The sequence below is a fragment of the Suillus paluster genome (assembly GCF_016628075.1).
Source record: "Suillus paluster strain FC165 chromosome Unknown EDB91scaffold_8, whole genome shotgun sequence".
Taxonomy (NCBI): Eukaryota; Fungi; Basidiomycota; class Agaricomycetes; order Boletales; family Suillaceae; genus Suillus; species Suillus paluster.
Genome location: NW_024537568.1, coordinates 367,639 through 381,871, shown reverse-complemented (window position 1 = coordinate 381,871; position 14,233 = coordinate 367,639). Strand labels below are relative to the sequence as shown.

The 14,233-nt window shown below is 48.0% G+C and overlaps 5 protein-coding genes across 5 annotated transcripts; 4 read left to right on the top strand and 1 right to left on the bottom strand.

Annotated features, from left to right (window-relative positions):
• Positions 1-53: 53 nt before the first annotated feature.
• On the bottom strand, positions 54-1,356 carry EDB91DRAFT_1111526 (uncharacterized protein). Its single transcript, XM_041317760.1, has 3 exons — positions 368-1,356; positions 284-312; positions 54-227 (listed from the first exon to the last, which is right to left on the bottom strand). Exons 1-3 carry the CDS (start codon positions 874-876, stop codon positions 199-201), a joined length of 567 nt encoding a protein of 188 aa, XP_041180956.1. The 5' UTR covers positions 877-1,356; the 3' UTR covers positions 54-198.
• A 909-nt stretch (positions 1,357-2,265) lies between these two features.
• EDB91DRAFT_1111511 (ribonucleotide reductase small subunit) lies at positions 2,266-4,101 on the top strand. The gene is made up of 6 exons (XM_041317759.1): positions 2,266-2,474; positions 2,531-2,726; positions 2,782-2,846; positions 2,896-3,547; positions 3,597-3,846; positions 3,897-4,101. Exons 1-6 carry the CDS (start codon positions 2,415-2,417, stop codon positions 3,916-3,918), a joined length of 1,245 nt encoding a protein of 414 aa, XP_041180955.1. The 5' UTR covers positions 2,266-2,414; the 3' UTR covers positions 3,919-4,101.
• A 552-nt stretch (positions 4,102-4,653) lies between these two features.
• Positions 4,654-6,748, top strand: EDB91DRAFT_1244741 (uncharacterized protein; the record flags this gene model as incomplete). The annotated part of the gene is made up of 8 exons (XM_041322450.1): positions 4,654-4,791; positions 4,885-5,087; positions 5,160-5,197; positions 5,248-5,414; positions 5,456-5,561; positions 5,643-5,771; positions 5,827-6,535; positions 6,601-6,748. The coding sequence occupies 8 exons, from the start codon at positions 4,654-4,656 to the stop codon at positions 6,746-6,748; spliced, it is 1,638 nt and encodes a 545-aa protein (XP_041180954.1).
• A 327-nt stretch (positions 6,749-7,075) lies between these two features.
• Positions 7,076-8,299, top strand: EDB91DRAFT_1235489 (P-loop containing nucleoside triphosphate hydrolase protein; the record flags this gene model as incomplete). The annotated part of the gene is made up of 3 exons (XM_041321327.1): positions 7,076-7,249; positions 7,302-7,674; positions 7,767-8,299. The coding sequence occupies 3 exons, from the start codon at positions 7,076-7,078 to the stop codon at positions 8,297-8,299; spliced, it is 1,080 nt and encodes a 359-aa protein (XP_041180953.1).
• Positions 8,300-10,515: 2,216 nt separating this feature from the next.
• Positions 10,516-13,158, top strand: EDB91DRAFT_1244739 (uncharacterized protein; the record flags this gene model as incomplete). The annotated part of the gene is made up of 13 exons (XM_041322449.1): positions 10,516-10,656; positions 10,723-10,767; positions 10,842-10,899; positions 10,954-11,030; positions 11,091-11,300; positions 11,348-11,566; positions 11,616-11,795; positions 11,846-12,042; positions 12,096-12,306; positions 12,361-12,527; positions 12,589-12,685; positions 12,755-12,937; positions 12,988-13,158. The coding sequence occupies 13 exons, from the start codon at positions 10,516-10,518 to the stop codon at positions 13,156-13,158; spliced, it is 1,956 nt and encodes a 651-aa protein (XP_041180952.1).
• Between the last annotated feature and the right edge of the window lie 1,075 nt (positions 13,159-14,233).

Sequence of the window (14,233 nt, the reverse complement as noted above, 5' to 3'; positions counted from 1 at the left end):
TTAGATCCATCATGATCTACTCGCCATCGTGCTCGCACTTGTGCTAATTGAAAAACCCGAACAATTTTGCGTTGTTTCCGCAGCATCGAGCTCTCCCCGGAGATGTCATGACGCCCCCGCTCTGCTGCACAGAAACTTCATTTTTCTATAGGTCAGGAGCGCAAGTTTGGCTCAGCATGGGCGTCCTATCCTGTCCTATCACCGTCCGAGTGTAAGGTGCCATGAAGGTGGCGCGCTTCGTATCTTCCGTATATTTGGTCTAATACAGTTACTTTCACGGCAGAGGCCCGATACATATGTGCAACGAGAACAGTACATGAGCTTCGTTCCACCCGGTTGTCACTTGTATTAATCTGCGTACCCACAGCTCACCCACCATTGCGGCGTATGCCCGATCAAATTCGTCATAAAATCGACCCTTTCCTGCGTAGGGCGCGCCTCAAAGGACTCATCTTGATCCGAGCACAGAGCAAACACGTGAACGGTGTCAATTTGAATGTTCGGGTATTCGTCGTCAGCTTCATCATCATCTTCATCACCATCATACAGAGCAATCCATTCTGGAGGTACAGAGCCGCCCTTGGGATTGAAGCAATCTTTGCTGTCCAAAGTGAAGATGCCTGACCAATCCAGAAGCAGTTCAAATGCCCGTGTCGCGGCCATGTACTCATAGCCTATATCGTTTCGCTCGGGCAATGCGCCCGACCAATGTTGCTCCGTGAACTGGACAAGCCACTCGGGCGAGACGGCATAGCCGTAGTACTGAACATGAGGTTGCCTTGGTGGACGGACAAGCTTGAAGGGTCGCCGTCTCATGGAATCATCGGTTTGCTGCGGAGTCGCGATCTTAAAGCTATCAGAACAAAAACCAACCATAGGAGAAGAGGCCTACCTTCAGGGCTTCAAGCGACTTCGAAAGAAGAGAAGACATGTTCAGGATAGAGAGGCAAGAACGAGTACTAGCTCTTGGAAGAGTTATTCTATGTGGGACAGACAAGACCTTCACAAGTCTGCGTTATTCAAGTATGTGGTTGGCGTTACACAGCCACACATCAAGTGTGGATTGTGGATGAGTGTCATCAACCCACAGCCGCTAGCGCTAATCCAATTGATTTTTTGGGACAGTGGGGATTTTTCGCATATGTATGGTGTCCACCGAAACATGATCGAATCCATCCAGTTAGATGCTTGGATTCATTCCAAGCATCCATTCGCCATCATGCTCGCACTTGTGCCAATTGAATAACCCGATTTTTTTTTGCGTTGTTTCTGAAGTATCATGTTCACCCCAGAGATGTCACGACGCCCCTGCTCTGCCGCATGGTATAAGTTGTGGGCTCATCACGATCTCAGGATGATTTTTCCATAATACACGAGTCATGGTAGGCTTAAATGCAGAGATGGAAGAGGGGATCGTACTCTCGCCGCCCTAGACTTCTATTCCGTGAAGCTCAACACCATCAGTGGCAGTCTCACTCTTGCTTCGCTTGCCAGATATGCTCTGGCACGTGCAGTCTCTACTCTCAACGAGAGAATTGTTGGCGAAGGCTCCAACAGTTCCCTCAACTTCGAGGCTATCGCTGACCTGCTAATGAGCATGTGTATGTCTACCCGCACGTATTTGTTGAATAACAGACCAAGCAACGGCACAGATGCTCAACTTGACCTATGTCACGAGCAACACCTTCGTCACTGACCTTCAGTGACCCAGGGATTTAGTCAGGATCCGGTCCAACCACCAGGACACAAAGCACGTCATGTAAGTATGTCTCACCGACTTGATGGGTTTCGAGGACGGCTTTAGTATGCAGCACATGCCTGAAGGATGTAGGTGAGCCTCTTTTGTTCGTCTAAGGAGTTTTGTTACTCACTTATGTTAAGTTTCAACACAGAACATGGCCTGCACTTATAAGCAGGTGGCACCGACGAAGTTAGCGGATCACAGGCTGTCTGGGAAACCGATGAATCTATTTGTCCTGCTGTCGTTTGTGATCTTTCCTTGCGCTTGATCATTAGCTCTCCTGACATAAATCCCTTTGCTATAGTAGGGTGAAGTCGATATCGTATAGCTGAAAGGCTCTGCAAATATTCACAGTGCTTGGTGGATCCACTGTGGTGGTTTATAATCTTGCCCCATTATCTATAACGCCACTCAAGTTGTTTCACTCAAAGTAGTCACAGTAGTTTCAGAAGTTGAAGGTTTCAGAATGTTCTAAATTTAACTATGAATAGAACCTCGTAGGCCAGTGGGAACGCGTCCATAATTCCACGTCCACAACAACCAACAACGCGTCGCGTAATGAAATGTTTAAATTCAACTTCTGTTTTCTAGCTGTTTTGCTCCTCAACCTAGCTCCTCCATCTTTTGCGATATCGTCTCCTTCATTCTACTATCCATATCACGTTTGCTCTTAATGGCATCCATCCTTGCTCCTGTTCGTGTACCCTCCCCTGCTCCAACACCAAGCAAGAAGGTTTGCGCAATCCAAAACCAACTGTGTTCCTCTACTGAAATGTCTTGAATCACTAGGCTGCTGCTGCCCTCGCAGCGTTCTCTCTAGATTCGCCAGCCAAACCATCGAAAAACGACACCCTTCCCCTTATTGATGATTGCAAGCGCTCTGTCTTGCCAGATTCCGAGCAGGCCGAGGGCCTGGAGCCTGAAGACGAGGACGACCTTGAGGAGCTTCGCAAGAAGTTCGTTGGTGAAGTTGACTTGCCTGAAAGTCAGTGGCACAATTTCATTCGTGAAATGAATTCCAACCTAACTGTCCATCTCAGGCGAAGAGCCTTTGCTCAAAGAATCTAAGCGCCGGTTTGTTCTTTTCCCTATTCAGTACCATGAGGTGTGTTGCAACCTGTTCTGTTCGGTTTTTGTTTTAACATTGCCCCGAGATATGGCAAATGTACAAGAAAGCCGAGGCATCTTTCTGGACTGCTGAGGAGATGGACCTCTCAAAAGATATCCATGACTGGACGAACCGTCTCAATGACAACGAGCGTCACTTCATCTCACATGTCCTCGCCTTCTTTGCCGCATCCGATGGCATTGTTAATGAAAACCTCGTCGAACGTTTCTCCAACGAGGTTCAGGCCGCCGAGGCCAGATGCTTCTACGGCTTCCAAATCATGATGGAAAACATTCATTCCGAGACCTACTCACTCCTCATTGACGCTTATATCAAGGATCCCCGGCAGCGCGAATACCTTTTCGACGCCGTAGAAACTATTCCTTGCATCAAGCGTAAGGCTGACTGGGCACTCAAGTGGATTTCCGATCAACGTTCCACTTTCGCTGAGCGCTTGGTGGCGTTCGCTGCTGTCGAAGGCATCTTCTTCTCTGGCTCCTTCGCGTCTATCTTCTGGCTGAAGAAACGTGGTCTGATGCCTGGTCTTACGTTCTCCAATGAACTCATCAGCCGTGATGAGGGTATGCACACCGACTTTGCTTGCTTGCTCTTCAGCCATCTCAAGCGTCGGCCACACCCCGACACCGTGAAGTGTATCATTACTCAGGCTGTCACTATCGAGCAGGAGTTCCTGACGGGTCCGTCGTTGCCGTCATCTTGTCTTTGTTATGCTGATTATCTTTCCAGATGCTCTCCCTGTTGGTCTCATTGGCATGAATGCCAAGCTCATGTGCCAGTACATCGAGTTTGTCGCAGATCGCTTACTAGTGTCGCTGGCCAACGACAAGGTGTACGATGCCACCAACCCCTTCGACTTCATGGACATGATCTCGCTACAGGGAAAGACGAACTTCTTCGAAAAGCGTGTATCAGACTACTCAAAGGCGAACGTCAACCACACGAATGCCAAGACCGACCAAGCAACAAGCAAACTTTTGTGAGTATACAATCTACCTCGTAGACTTCGTCTGACAATGTGTCCTCCAGCTCTTTGGAAGAAGACTTCTAGATATGTTTTTGCGTTTTGTTGTTTGCATAGTTCATACTTTCCCCATTTGCTACACCACACCCATCATGTTCATCGCGTCAAACTCTCCCGCATGTGTTCTAGATATATCAAGTATCATTATCGACCCTGTATTAGTGTTATCACTAGGTCCAATTCCAATATCAACGATTTATTGCACCGAATAGCGTTCAGAAAATACAAGTATACCGCGTGAGTTCACGACGCAAATAGTATCGTACTGATGGTGATCGGGGGAACAATCCTCAGCTAGTGTTATCACGAGGTGAGGTGAGTGGATGTTCTTGAATCTGAAATTGTTTCAACTACCGCAGCGCACGTGGGCGAGTTTTGAAAAGTCAATGTAGTTTAATATGCAATACACTGTAAGCAGAAGGAGAACAAACAACAAGCTGATCAGTACTTAGTCCTTGTTGTGAGCTGGCATTGACCTGGCTTCACCACGTAGATCTTAGGTGTCAATCTGCTGGCATTGTAGCAAATATCATCTGTTCAAAAGAGGACTTCAGGTGGGTAGGTTCTTCACTGCGTGCTGGCATCAACCTTGCTTCACCACGTAGATCTTAGGTGTCAATCTGCCGGCATTGTACAATCACGATGCAGATGTCATCTGTTCGGGAGGGGATTTCAGGTGAATAGGTTCTTCACATAAAAGCAAGCCGTCTTCCGACTGTCCCCTTCAGATTTATTCGATCCCATATCGCATCCTTACAAACAATGCGTTTCCCCTTTGTCCTTGCTTTTGTTGCTGCTTTGGCAACATCAATATCTGCCAGTGACGCTGAGGCTGAGAAATGTCCTCACTTTTGCTGGAATGATGGCGACTGCTGGATCTGCTCGGAACCCCACAATTGCGTGAGTATTGTTTGCGTCCACGGACTTAACCACGTGACTCACCGGTGTGGCAGCTTTTTTTCTTTTGCAATCGGTGCTACTACGTTGGAATAGAAGGTTGTGGCATTGATTGAGGATAGAGATCGAAGCAGAAAGAATAGACGAAGTAGAGCTGATCACGGCGGGGAAATTGACGGTCCTGCACTGGATTACCTAAGCGTTGCCAAAAGCGGAGGAGGCGCGTCTGGCGGAGGTGGTGGTTCGAAGGAGTCGCGTCTGGGACGAGCTGTGGACGGAAAATTCTGGGGACGGTCGGCGTAGGTAGAGCGGTCAAAAATATAGTTTCGTTGAGCTTCCGAAGCGTTTCCTGGGGTGCGATCGCGTTACAGAGAGCTTGCACGACATTTTGCCACCGTGCGGAGTCCTGGTAAGCGTTGCCGAGCGGGATTCGAAAGGACTGCAAATTTCGCACCTGAGGACCGTCAATTTTCCAGTCCGAACGTGCTGATTCCACACGCACAAAGCGTGCGGTTCTCCGCGAAATTCTGACGGCTGCAGCTTCGGGTCGAGAAATTGACGGTCCAAACTCCGCTCGGGTTTACAGTCCCAATGCCAGCAGCCACAAATTCGCGGCAACTGTCCTGGTAGCGTGCTCGCCTCGCCGGCACTTACCATACATTCTCAGGCATTTTCTTGTGCTCATCCTGACGTGCGGGCATACAACACCCTGGGGAGATGTTATAACCCTCGGCTGAGAGACCCTCTCCTCCCAGTCCTTCGAGAGCCTGAGGGTGAGTGTAGCCTCCTGTACTATGTTCCTGATGAGGCGAAGTAGAAGAAGCATGCAGAGTTGCGATGCTCGAGTCTTTTAGGTCTAGATCAAGGCTACGAGACGCTATTAAGCGGCACTGGTGCAGAAGGCATCCAGTTGAGCGGTGGACAACGCCAGAGATTCGTAATCGCGCGGGCGCGAATACGTGACCCTGACGTCTTGATTCTTGGTAAGTTCCCATCTCCCTCTCATATTCTTACCCTAATCTTGTAATCTCGTTTCAGATGAAGCAACATCAGCCTTAGACCCCCCAACTTGCGCACTTATCGTGGCCGCTATTCGCCAAAACCGCACCACCACCATCATCACGCACGACGTCGTCTCAATCGAAGAACAAGACTTTGTCTGCGTCATGCGAGAAGGCTCTGTCATCGAGCAAGGGTTCCAATCGGACCTCCTGCAAGCGGATGATGAGTTTGCCCGGATGCTTCGTACTTGGGGGCTTGACGTTGAATACGAGCTTCCTGGATACGACGCAGTTGCAGAGATCCTCGCAGCGGAGGATGACGACGATGAGCTCCCGGTTCACGAACGACACATGAGCATGGCGCCTACGCTGGGTGGTATGCGCCCTGTCACTGTGACACTTGGAAACTGGATGTTCGATGTCGTCGCGGAACTTACGAAGACGAGTGTACCTCCACCGCCTATTCCTACTGCGGCAGAGAAAGACAAGGACTGGCAGATGAGTCGATTCATTCCTCCTAGTGCCTTACCCAGAGAAAAAATGCCGCAGTTCGAGGGTGGAGCAACTGGACGACTATGGAGACCGAGCAGCATGTCGATTGTCATTCCCGAGGTTGCGGTTCCCGCTCGTACATACGACGGTCGTCGTTTCAGCTTGCAGTTCACACCCACTACCCCGAGCTTTCCTGTACGGGAGCCCGTGTCCATGGTTGAAGATGACGAGGAGTTCGAGACTGAGAAGGAGGCGTAGTGCTGAGGAGGCTGCGAATAGGAGAGGGCGCAGAGAACGCAAGCACCATGACGCACTACAGAGTGTCGTCGTACTTCCATCTGGCGAAGAACCCCAAGACCAATCCGACATCTCCCCACCCCCAGGCCTCTTCGCCATCCTCCGCGCCGTATATCCCACCATCCCCCCAAAACCAGCCGTTTTCATCGGGCTCATCATCTGCCTCCTAAGCGGAGCGATGACACCCATATTCTCATTCCTCCTCAGGCGGCTCAGACGCAAGCATGATCAACAGCTACGGCGGACTCGTTCTCGGCATCGCAGCCCTCGACGGGCTTTTCCTCGGTTCCAAATTCTTCGTTATGGAAATCAGCGCCATGCGCTGGGTCACTCGTTTCCGCGACATCGCTTTCAGCCGTGTTCTCAGCCAGGACAAGAGCTGGTTTGACCGTCCTGAGAACGGTGCAGCCAAGCTTACCCAAGTCATCGTGAAACATGGGGATGATGCGCGTACGCTGATCGCTGTGGTGTTAGGCCAGATCGTTGCTGTTGGCGCGATGATGACTGTTGAACTTGTCTGGGCTATGGCTTGGGGGTGGCAGTTGATGCTTGTTGGGCTGGCTATTGGGCCTGTTTTTGTTGGAGTTATGGGTCTGCAGACGGGTTTGATGGCCAAGTGCGAGGTGCGCAATAAGAGGGCTTGTGAGGAGGTTGCGAGGGTGTACTACGAGGTGAGTTTTATCTTTGCTATTGTTATGAGTGACGCTCTGATTCGTTCTCTAGTCGATTCTCAACGTCCGTGGTATTCGCGCTATGTCTCTTGAACCTGTTCTTCAGGCTCAATTCGACAAGGCCGCTTCGCAGTGTCTTTCCACTGGTGTACGCGGTGCATTCGTCGAGGGGTGTTCTTATGGTGTAGCCAGTGCTCTCATCTATTTGGCCGAAGCGCTTCTCTTCTACGTCGGCGCTGTCCTCATCGCCAAGGGCACATACACATACCTCCAAATGTGCCAAGTCCTCAACCTCATCGTGTTCACCGTCTCCATTGGCTCCCAACTCATGTCCTTCAGTCAACGCATCGCCAAGTCCGCCCCCGCCACGCACGATCTTCACGAGCTCATCAAACTAGGCACAACCTGCAGCTCCGAGTCTCAGGGTATCCTCCGCCCTAGGGCGGAAGGCGATCTCATCTTCAACAACGTATCATTCTCTTACCCCACCAACCCTGATGTATCCTTCGCGCGACAGATATCAACCACCTCCGTGACCACGTCGCCGTCGTCAGCCAATCTCCCAACCTCTTCGACGCCAGCATCCGTGAAAACATCGCATACGGACGAGTAGGCGAGGATAACGGGATGAGCGACGCAGACGTCGAGAGGGCAGCACGTGCTGCGAACGTCCACGACTTCATCATGTCGTTACCACAAGGGTACGACGCCCTCATCGGGGAGAACGCATCTCTAGTCTCGGGTGGTCAAGCCCAGCGCCTCCAAATCGCTCGCGCACTCGCACGCCCAGCCAAGATTCTCATTCTAGACGAATGTACCTCAGCGCTGGATGGTGCGAACCAGACAGCTATATTGGAGACGATACGTGCTGCCAAGGTTGGGAAGACTACTATCATGGTGACGCATAAGGTGCCTGTGATGAAGATATATGATCGGGCGCTTGTTGTTGAAGATGGGCAGGTGCGCGAGTCAGGGACTTGTGAGAGTTTGATGGAGCGCAAGGGGGTATTTGCGAGGCTTGCGAATGGGGGCGAGTGGGTTAGCGAGTAGTCGCTGGCTCGACTCTGAGTTTCTTTCTTTCCTTCTTTCACCCACATTCACTTTTTTTCTTTTTCTTGTTTTCTTTCTTATTTTCTCTAACGTTATACCGCGATAGATATACTTTCGACATTCTCGCTATTGTTTTAGCTTTCTTTCTTCACTGCTTTATGACTGGGCGCATATGACATTTTCACGACTACGCATTTGTAGTACTACCACAATCATTCATTTGTACTTTAGTTATTATCAAGGAATCTATATGTTGTACCAAACCTTGCTTGCAGAGTTTTTTTGGACGATCGACGTAACAGCGCATCAGGGGAATGGCCAGTCATCGGGGGAATGTAATCAATTCGAGTTTTAGTTATCACGTCAATTTATTTACTTTATCGTTTTGATTTTATTTTGTCCAATACAGTCCCTCATACCTTGCTTCACAGCATATATCTTAGGTGTAATCTGCCGGCATTGTACAATTATGACGCAGGTTCAAAAGAGGATTTCAGGTGGGTAGGTTCTTCACTGGGAGTTGGCATTGACTTTGCTTCACCACGTAGATCTTAGGTGTCAATCTGCTGGCATTGTAGCAAATATCATCTGTTTAAAAGAGGACTTCAGGTGGGTAGGTTCTTCACTGCGTGCTGGCATCAACCTTGCTTCACCACGTAGATCTTAGGTGTCAATCTGCCGGTATTGTACAATCATGATGCGGATATCATCTGTTCAAAAGAAGATTTCAGGTGAATAGGTTCTTCACATAAAAGCAAGCCGTCTTCCTACTGTCCCCTTCAGATTTATTCGATCCCATATCGCATCCTTACAAACAATGCGTTTCCCCTTTGTCCTTGCTGTTGTTGCTACTTTGGCAACATCAATATCTGCCAGTGACGCTGAGGCTGAGAAATGTGATTTCTTTTGCTGGCAAGATAGCGACTGCTGGACCTGCTCGGAACCCCACCAATGCGTGAGCATTGTTTGCGTCCATGGACTTAACCACGTGACTCACCGGCGTGGCAGGTTATATTCTTTTGCAGTCCGTGTGGACCAGCCGATGGTTAAGCGAGCAGTTGTAGCTGTTTTTCTTGCACTGATTGCAACCCAGACCCACAGTGGTGCGGGTCATCATCCTAGGAGAGGTTATAAGCCCCCCCTCTGAGAGACCCTCTCCTCCCAGTCCTTCGAGAGCCTGAGGGTGAGTGCAGCCTCCTGTACTATGTTCCTGACGAGGCTTAAAAATCTAGCATCTCCATATGTTTCTGCGACGTCGGCGAGTGTGACGGCAGATGTATTCTAGAGCCTCTGGAGTTCTTTTCTTCTTCTTTCTCGATACTTCCATAGCACAATTTACAGCTCGGATGGCAGTGACGTGAAATAATTAGGAAATGTTGGACTTGTTGAAATTTTGCTCGTCGTACACTCACATTAGACTCGTGACCAGCCCCAGATCTATGGGCAAGCCATCGATGTGGCTTGCCTCATAGACTCTGGGGCTGGTCACGAGTCTACACTCACATTCCCTGTAATTCATTGTCGGAAATTTCCCACCTGCATTACAATGACTGATGATTGAGATAAGGTTTGAATTGAACATTGTAATGCACGTGACCTGATTGCAACACAGCTCAACGCTTTACAAATGCACCCGTAGATATGATAAGATTGATATGAATTGCATCATCTTATTCTAATAATATATACAGTCATTGCCTGGACCGACGTCACTGCGCAATTTGTTCTGAACCACATCAAGTACATCTCTCAGTACTTACATTGTTCTTGCCGTAGACGATAATGTCCCTTTCTGATCTGATCAGTCTAAGCTCAACAACTTGCAACACCAGCTCTGGAAAAGTCTGACAACCCACTGGCCCGTCGATCGTGTCAAGAGTCCTCGCAGGAGGATCATAGGTCTTCGAACAGCTCCAACCTTTTCACGCCATGCTGCATCTATGACAGGGCCGTCATAATCTACTCACCGCACGAGCTTCCATTATCTGGCGAGGATTCCCGGTGACTCATTAATATCATCTGATTCAGAGTCCACGTGTCGCGCTTATCATGACACAGTCCGCACATTGCAATCGCGTGTCAACTCCATTTTCTGCCGCTGATTCAGACGTCTCTTGTATTACCCCCACTGTACTCTATCTGGATAACACCTCGAAGTCTTGTCAGCACCACACAGCACCACCGCAGCATGTCTGCACATCTACAATACATACAAGATGAAAAACGGCAAGTTTGTGATACCTGCGGATGCAGTTTCAAGCCGAAAGGCTTCAACAGTCATCAAAGAGCCTGCGAGTGACATGCAAGAGAGTCTGAAGAAGATGCAGAGCAATGGGCTTCGATCCCACATGTACAAGGTCCGCAGGTTGATCTTATGCTTAGACTATTAGTACAATTCTACTAACATAACACCAATTTTACAGCAGCTGCTGTGCCAGCCCTGTCCATACGAGCTGCGCATGGCGATGGTGAGTTTTATATCTTGACTCGGGCATTTTAGATCAACTGATAACCTGCAATATGACAAGCCTGGATTGAGCAGGACTACAACTATGATCACGATAACGACCATTATAACGCCGATGTTGACATGTCATCAGGTAAGTTTCCATCAGTCAAGCGTTATTTGGTGTCTTGACCATTATGTTTATTAGATCGCTCCAACTCGGAGCCTGATGTCGATGTCCCTGGACCCGCTATTGACGATATCCGCACTGAATTTCACCCACATGTGAGGATCGCACCATGCATTGAAGCGTTCACTGATTTCACCTGACACCACAATTATGAGCCACCCCACCCAGAACACCAGCCCTGGCTTCCATTTTCATGTCGACTTGACTTTGAGGTTGCTGAATTGGCACACGAGGCTGCACTCACCCATGAGCAAACAACACGCCTTATCTGGTTGGTTCAACGCAGTAAGAGCGAAGTTTTCACGCTTAAAAATTATGCCGATGTTCGGAATACTTGGGAAGCGGCGTCTCATCGATTGACACCAGTAAGTCATGTCTTTATTTGCTCTCGTACATTATCTGATTCATCTAGTTTGAAAAGGATACTGTTGTGGTTCCGCTCGACGGTACAGACAAGGAATACACAGTTTACTTTCGCCCCCTTTGGGATTGGGCAATTGATATTCTGCGACATCCCATCATCGGCCCGCATTGCGTTTTTGATGCCCAACGGTTATCAAAATTTGATGGAGACACGTTCATCAGGTTCATCGATGAACCATGGACGGCGGATGTGTTCTGGGACTGCCAGGTAACTATTTCCATGTTGTACTGTGATATGGCTATTGATGTTACTATAGTCTCAGATACCTCCTGACGCGAAACCATTAGCGTTTATTTTGTATGCTGACAAGTCAAAACTATCATCATTCGGTTGCGAGAAAGGATATCCCGTAATCGCTCGCCTAGCAAACCTTCCCGTCGCCATCAGAAACGGAAGCGGGATGGGTGGGGGCTGGGTGGTTGGGTGGCTCCCATTGGTACGTTTCGTGATCATTTTTCATATCTAGAGCTAACTGTCACGTCATAGGTCAAAGAGGACCCGAAATACAAAGGTACACCACAATTTGCCAACTTCACAGTAGCTGTATGGCATGCGTCCATCAAGAAGGTTCTCGCATCAATTGTACCACCTTCGATAAGTGGCCGATGGGCAAATTGTTGGGACAATATTGCAAGGCTCTTCTATACCCTGGTGTTGATACTGTCCGCAGACTATGAGGAGCAGTAGGTTTACATTTTAACTTTATTGATATGTTGTTTAACTTCTGACACTCCAGGAGTGTAATGTCACTCACTTGGGGTGTTATGAGCAACTTTCTGTGCCTGATCTGTTTGATTCCTGGAGATGAATTAGCTTCCATCATGCCTCATAACTATGCTCTTCGGACAAGCCAGGCAACAAACACCCTTTTGATCGAGGCAAGGGCGGAGCACCGTAAGGGACGACAGGAGGCAATACTTAAGAGTCAGTCAATTCGTGATGTTGATGTATGATAGCATATTGTTCCACGTTTCATAACCATTTAACTTGACTACTTTTAGAACACATTTCATGACATGAATCTGAAGACTACTGACATACACTGCGCGCTATGCTATGACCAACTTCATGCTGTCCTTCGGGGTCTCTTCAGGGATCACATGTGGCCAGAACTACAACTACTAATTGGCCTTTTGGGACGCAACCCCACCATGAAAATTGACCAGAAGTAAGTCATGTTGAGTTAAATTCACAGCATTTTGTCTCACTTCTCGCTCTACATGTAATAGTTTTGATGCACTGCCTCGTTGGCAGAATTTGAACCATTTCGATGCTGTTATGTCTATATCATTCACCGACAGAAGTAAATATGAAGATATTTTCAAGGTAAAACTAATCTATCTAAGTGATGACGATGCCGTTTACTAACAATAGAGCTATGTACTATCGAATCAGCTGATTACATTCACGGCTCATGATGTTCTTCCAAACACTGACGAAAGTAAAGTTGCTTACCTTCTCCTTCGATGTATCTGTGCATACCTCGACGTGGACCTGTATGCAGCACTTGAGGTACAGACCACAACAACAATTGCGGGAGGACGAGAAGCCCTTGAAAAATTCTCCAAGCTAATGAATGTAAGTGATATTGGACTGTCTGAATCACCTTTTAACTATTAATCTGTTAGAAATATATCGAGAAGTCTCAAGCTATACGGCCAGACAAGAACTGGTCATTTCCGAAGAACCATCTAGCTGCCCACCTATTTGACGACATCGAGGCTAAGGGAGTGACTCGCAACTACAACACAAAGCCGAACAAGAAGTGTCACGGCCCCCTGAAGGAGTCATATCAATGACGAACTAATTTTAAGAATGTTGCACCACAGGTTTGTCATTCTATTTTCGATATCATTGGTTCTAGTTTTAATCTAGTAAGTTACATACAGATTTTATGTGCAGACCATTGGTCTCTTGTTTCTGAGTTCATCAGTGGTCGAGTGGATGAACTGGATGCATACAACACTTGGTGTCATGAATGTTACCAACTGCATCTAAATTTCGATTATCAAACCCTAAGTCACCTTATCCGATAAGATTAGATTAGATAGATCCCTGATAAGATAAGATGGATAACCGATTAACGATCACTATCTTTACATCACATCTATGCTACATCGACGTCATCCATCTATATCCGTAACCCTAGACACCCGACATCATCATATCCTTAGAAGTCCTACGATTAGGCAACGGGTTACATTATAAGCATCTGTATGCCTCTATGATCGAACCATAACCGAGAGTCCCTTACGAGTCATCTCTCGAAGAGTCATCATCCTTCACATCGCACACCTTCACTTCTCATGACACGAACCCCTTACAATAGAACCTGTTGCACAGTCACAGCTAAACCCTGAACCCTATCACAGAAACACCGCTCATAGAGAAGCATGCTCATTACCGAAGACCCTGGAGAAACCCTAGATCCGATCATACCCAATACATCTCCAGATCCCATCTCTTATCGAGATCCTTAATCACCGCTCGAGACTTCTTGTCACTGAACTCTCTCACACCCTTCTTAATCTCCGCTTACCCAGAATAGAAGCAGTACCCTGAGAACCCTGCTTAATTCCCGATACCCCTATGGACCCTTTTCCCTTTCTTGTAGTTGATTGGTTGATAAGACGCCCTATACCCTAGGTGCAATGTTATGACCGTATATAGATATATCACAACCTTTCATACTCAGATATCTCCGCCCCAATAGTAGTATATAGTTTAGGTTGTAGTCAGTAGTACTCCTTAGACTTAACCTCTTCGTTCTTACGTCATCGTAGACCTAGACGTTCCCTCTCAATAATATCCTTGTTTTATCCTCTCTCAGACGAGTCCTGTGGTGTGATTCAATCTCCAGACACCTACTAGTTA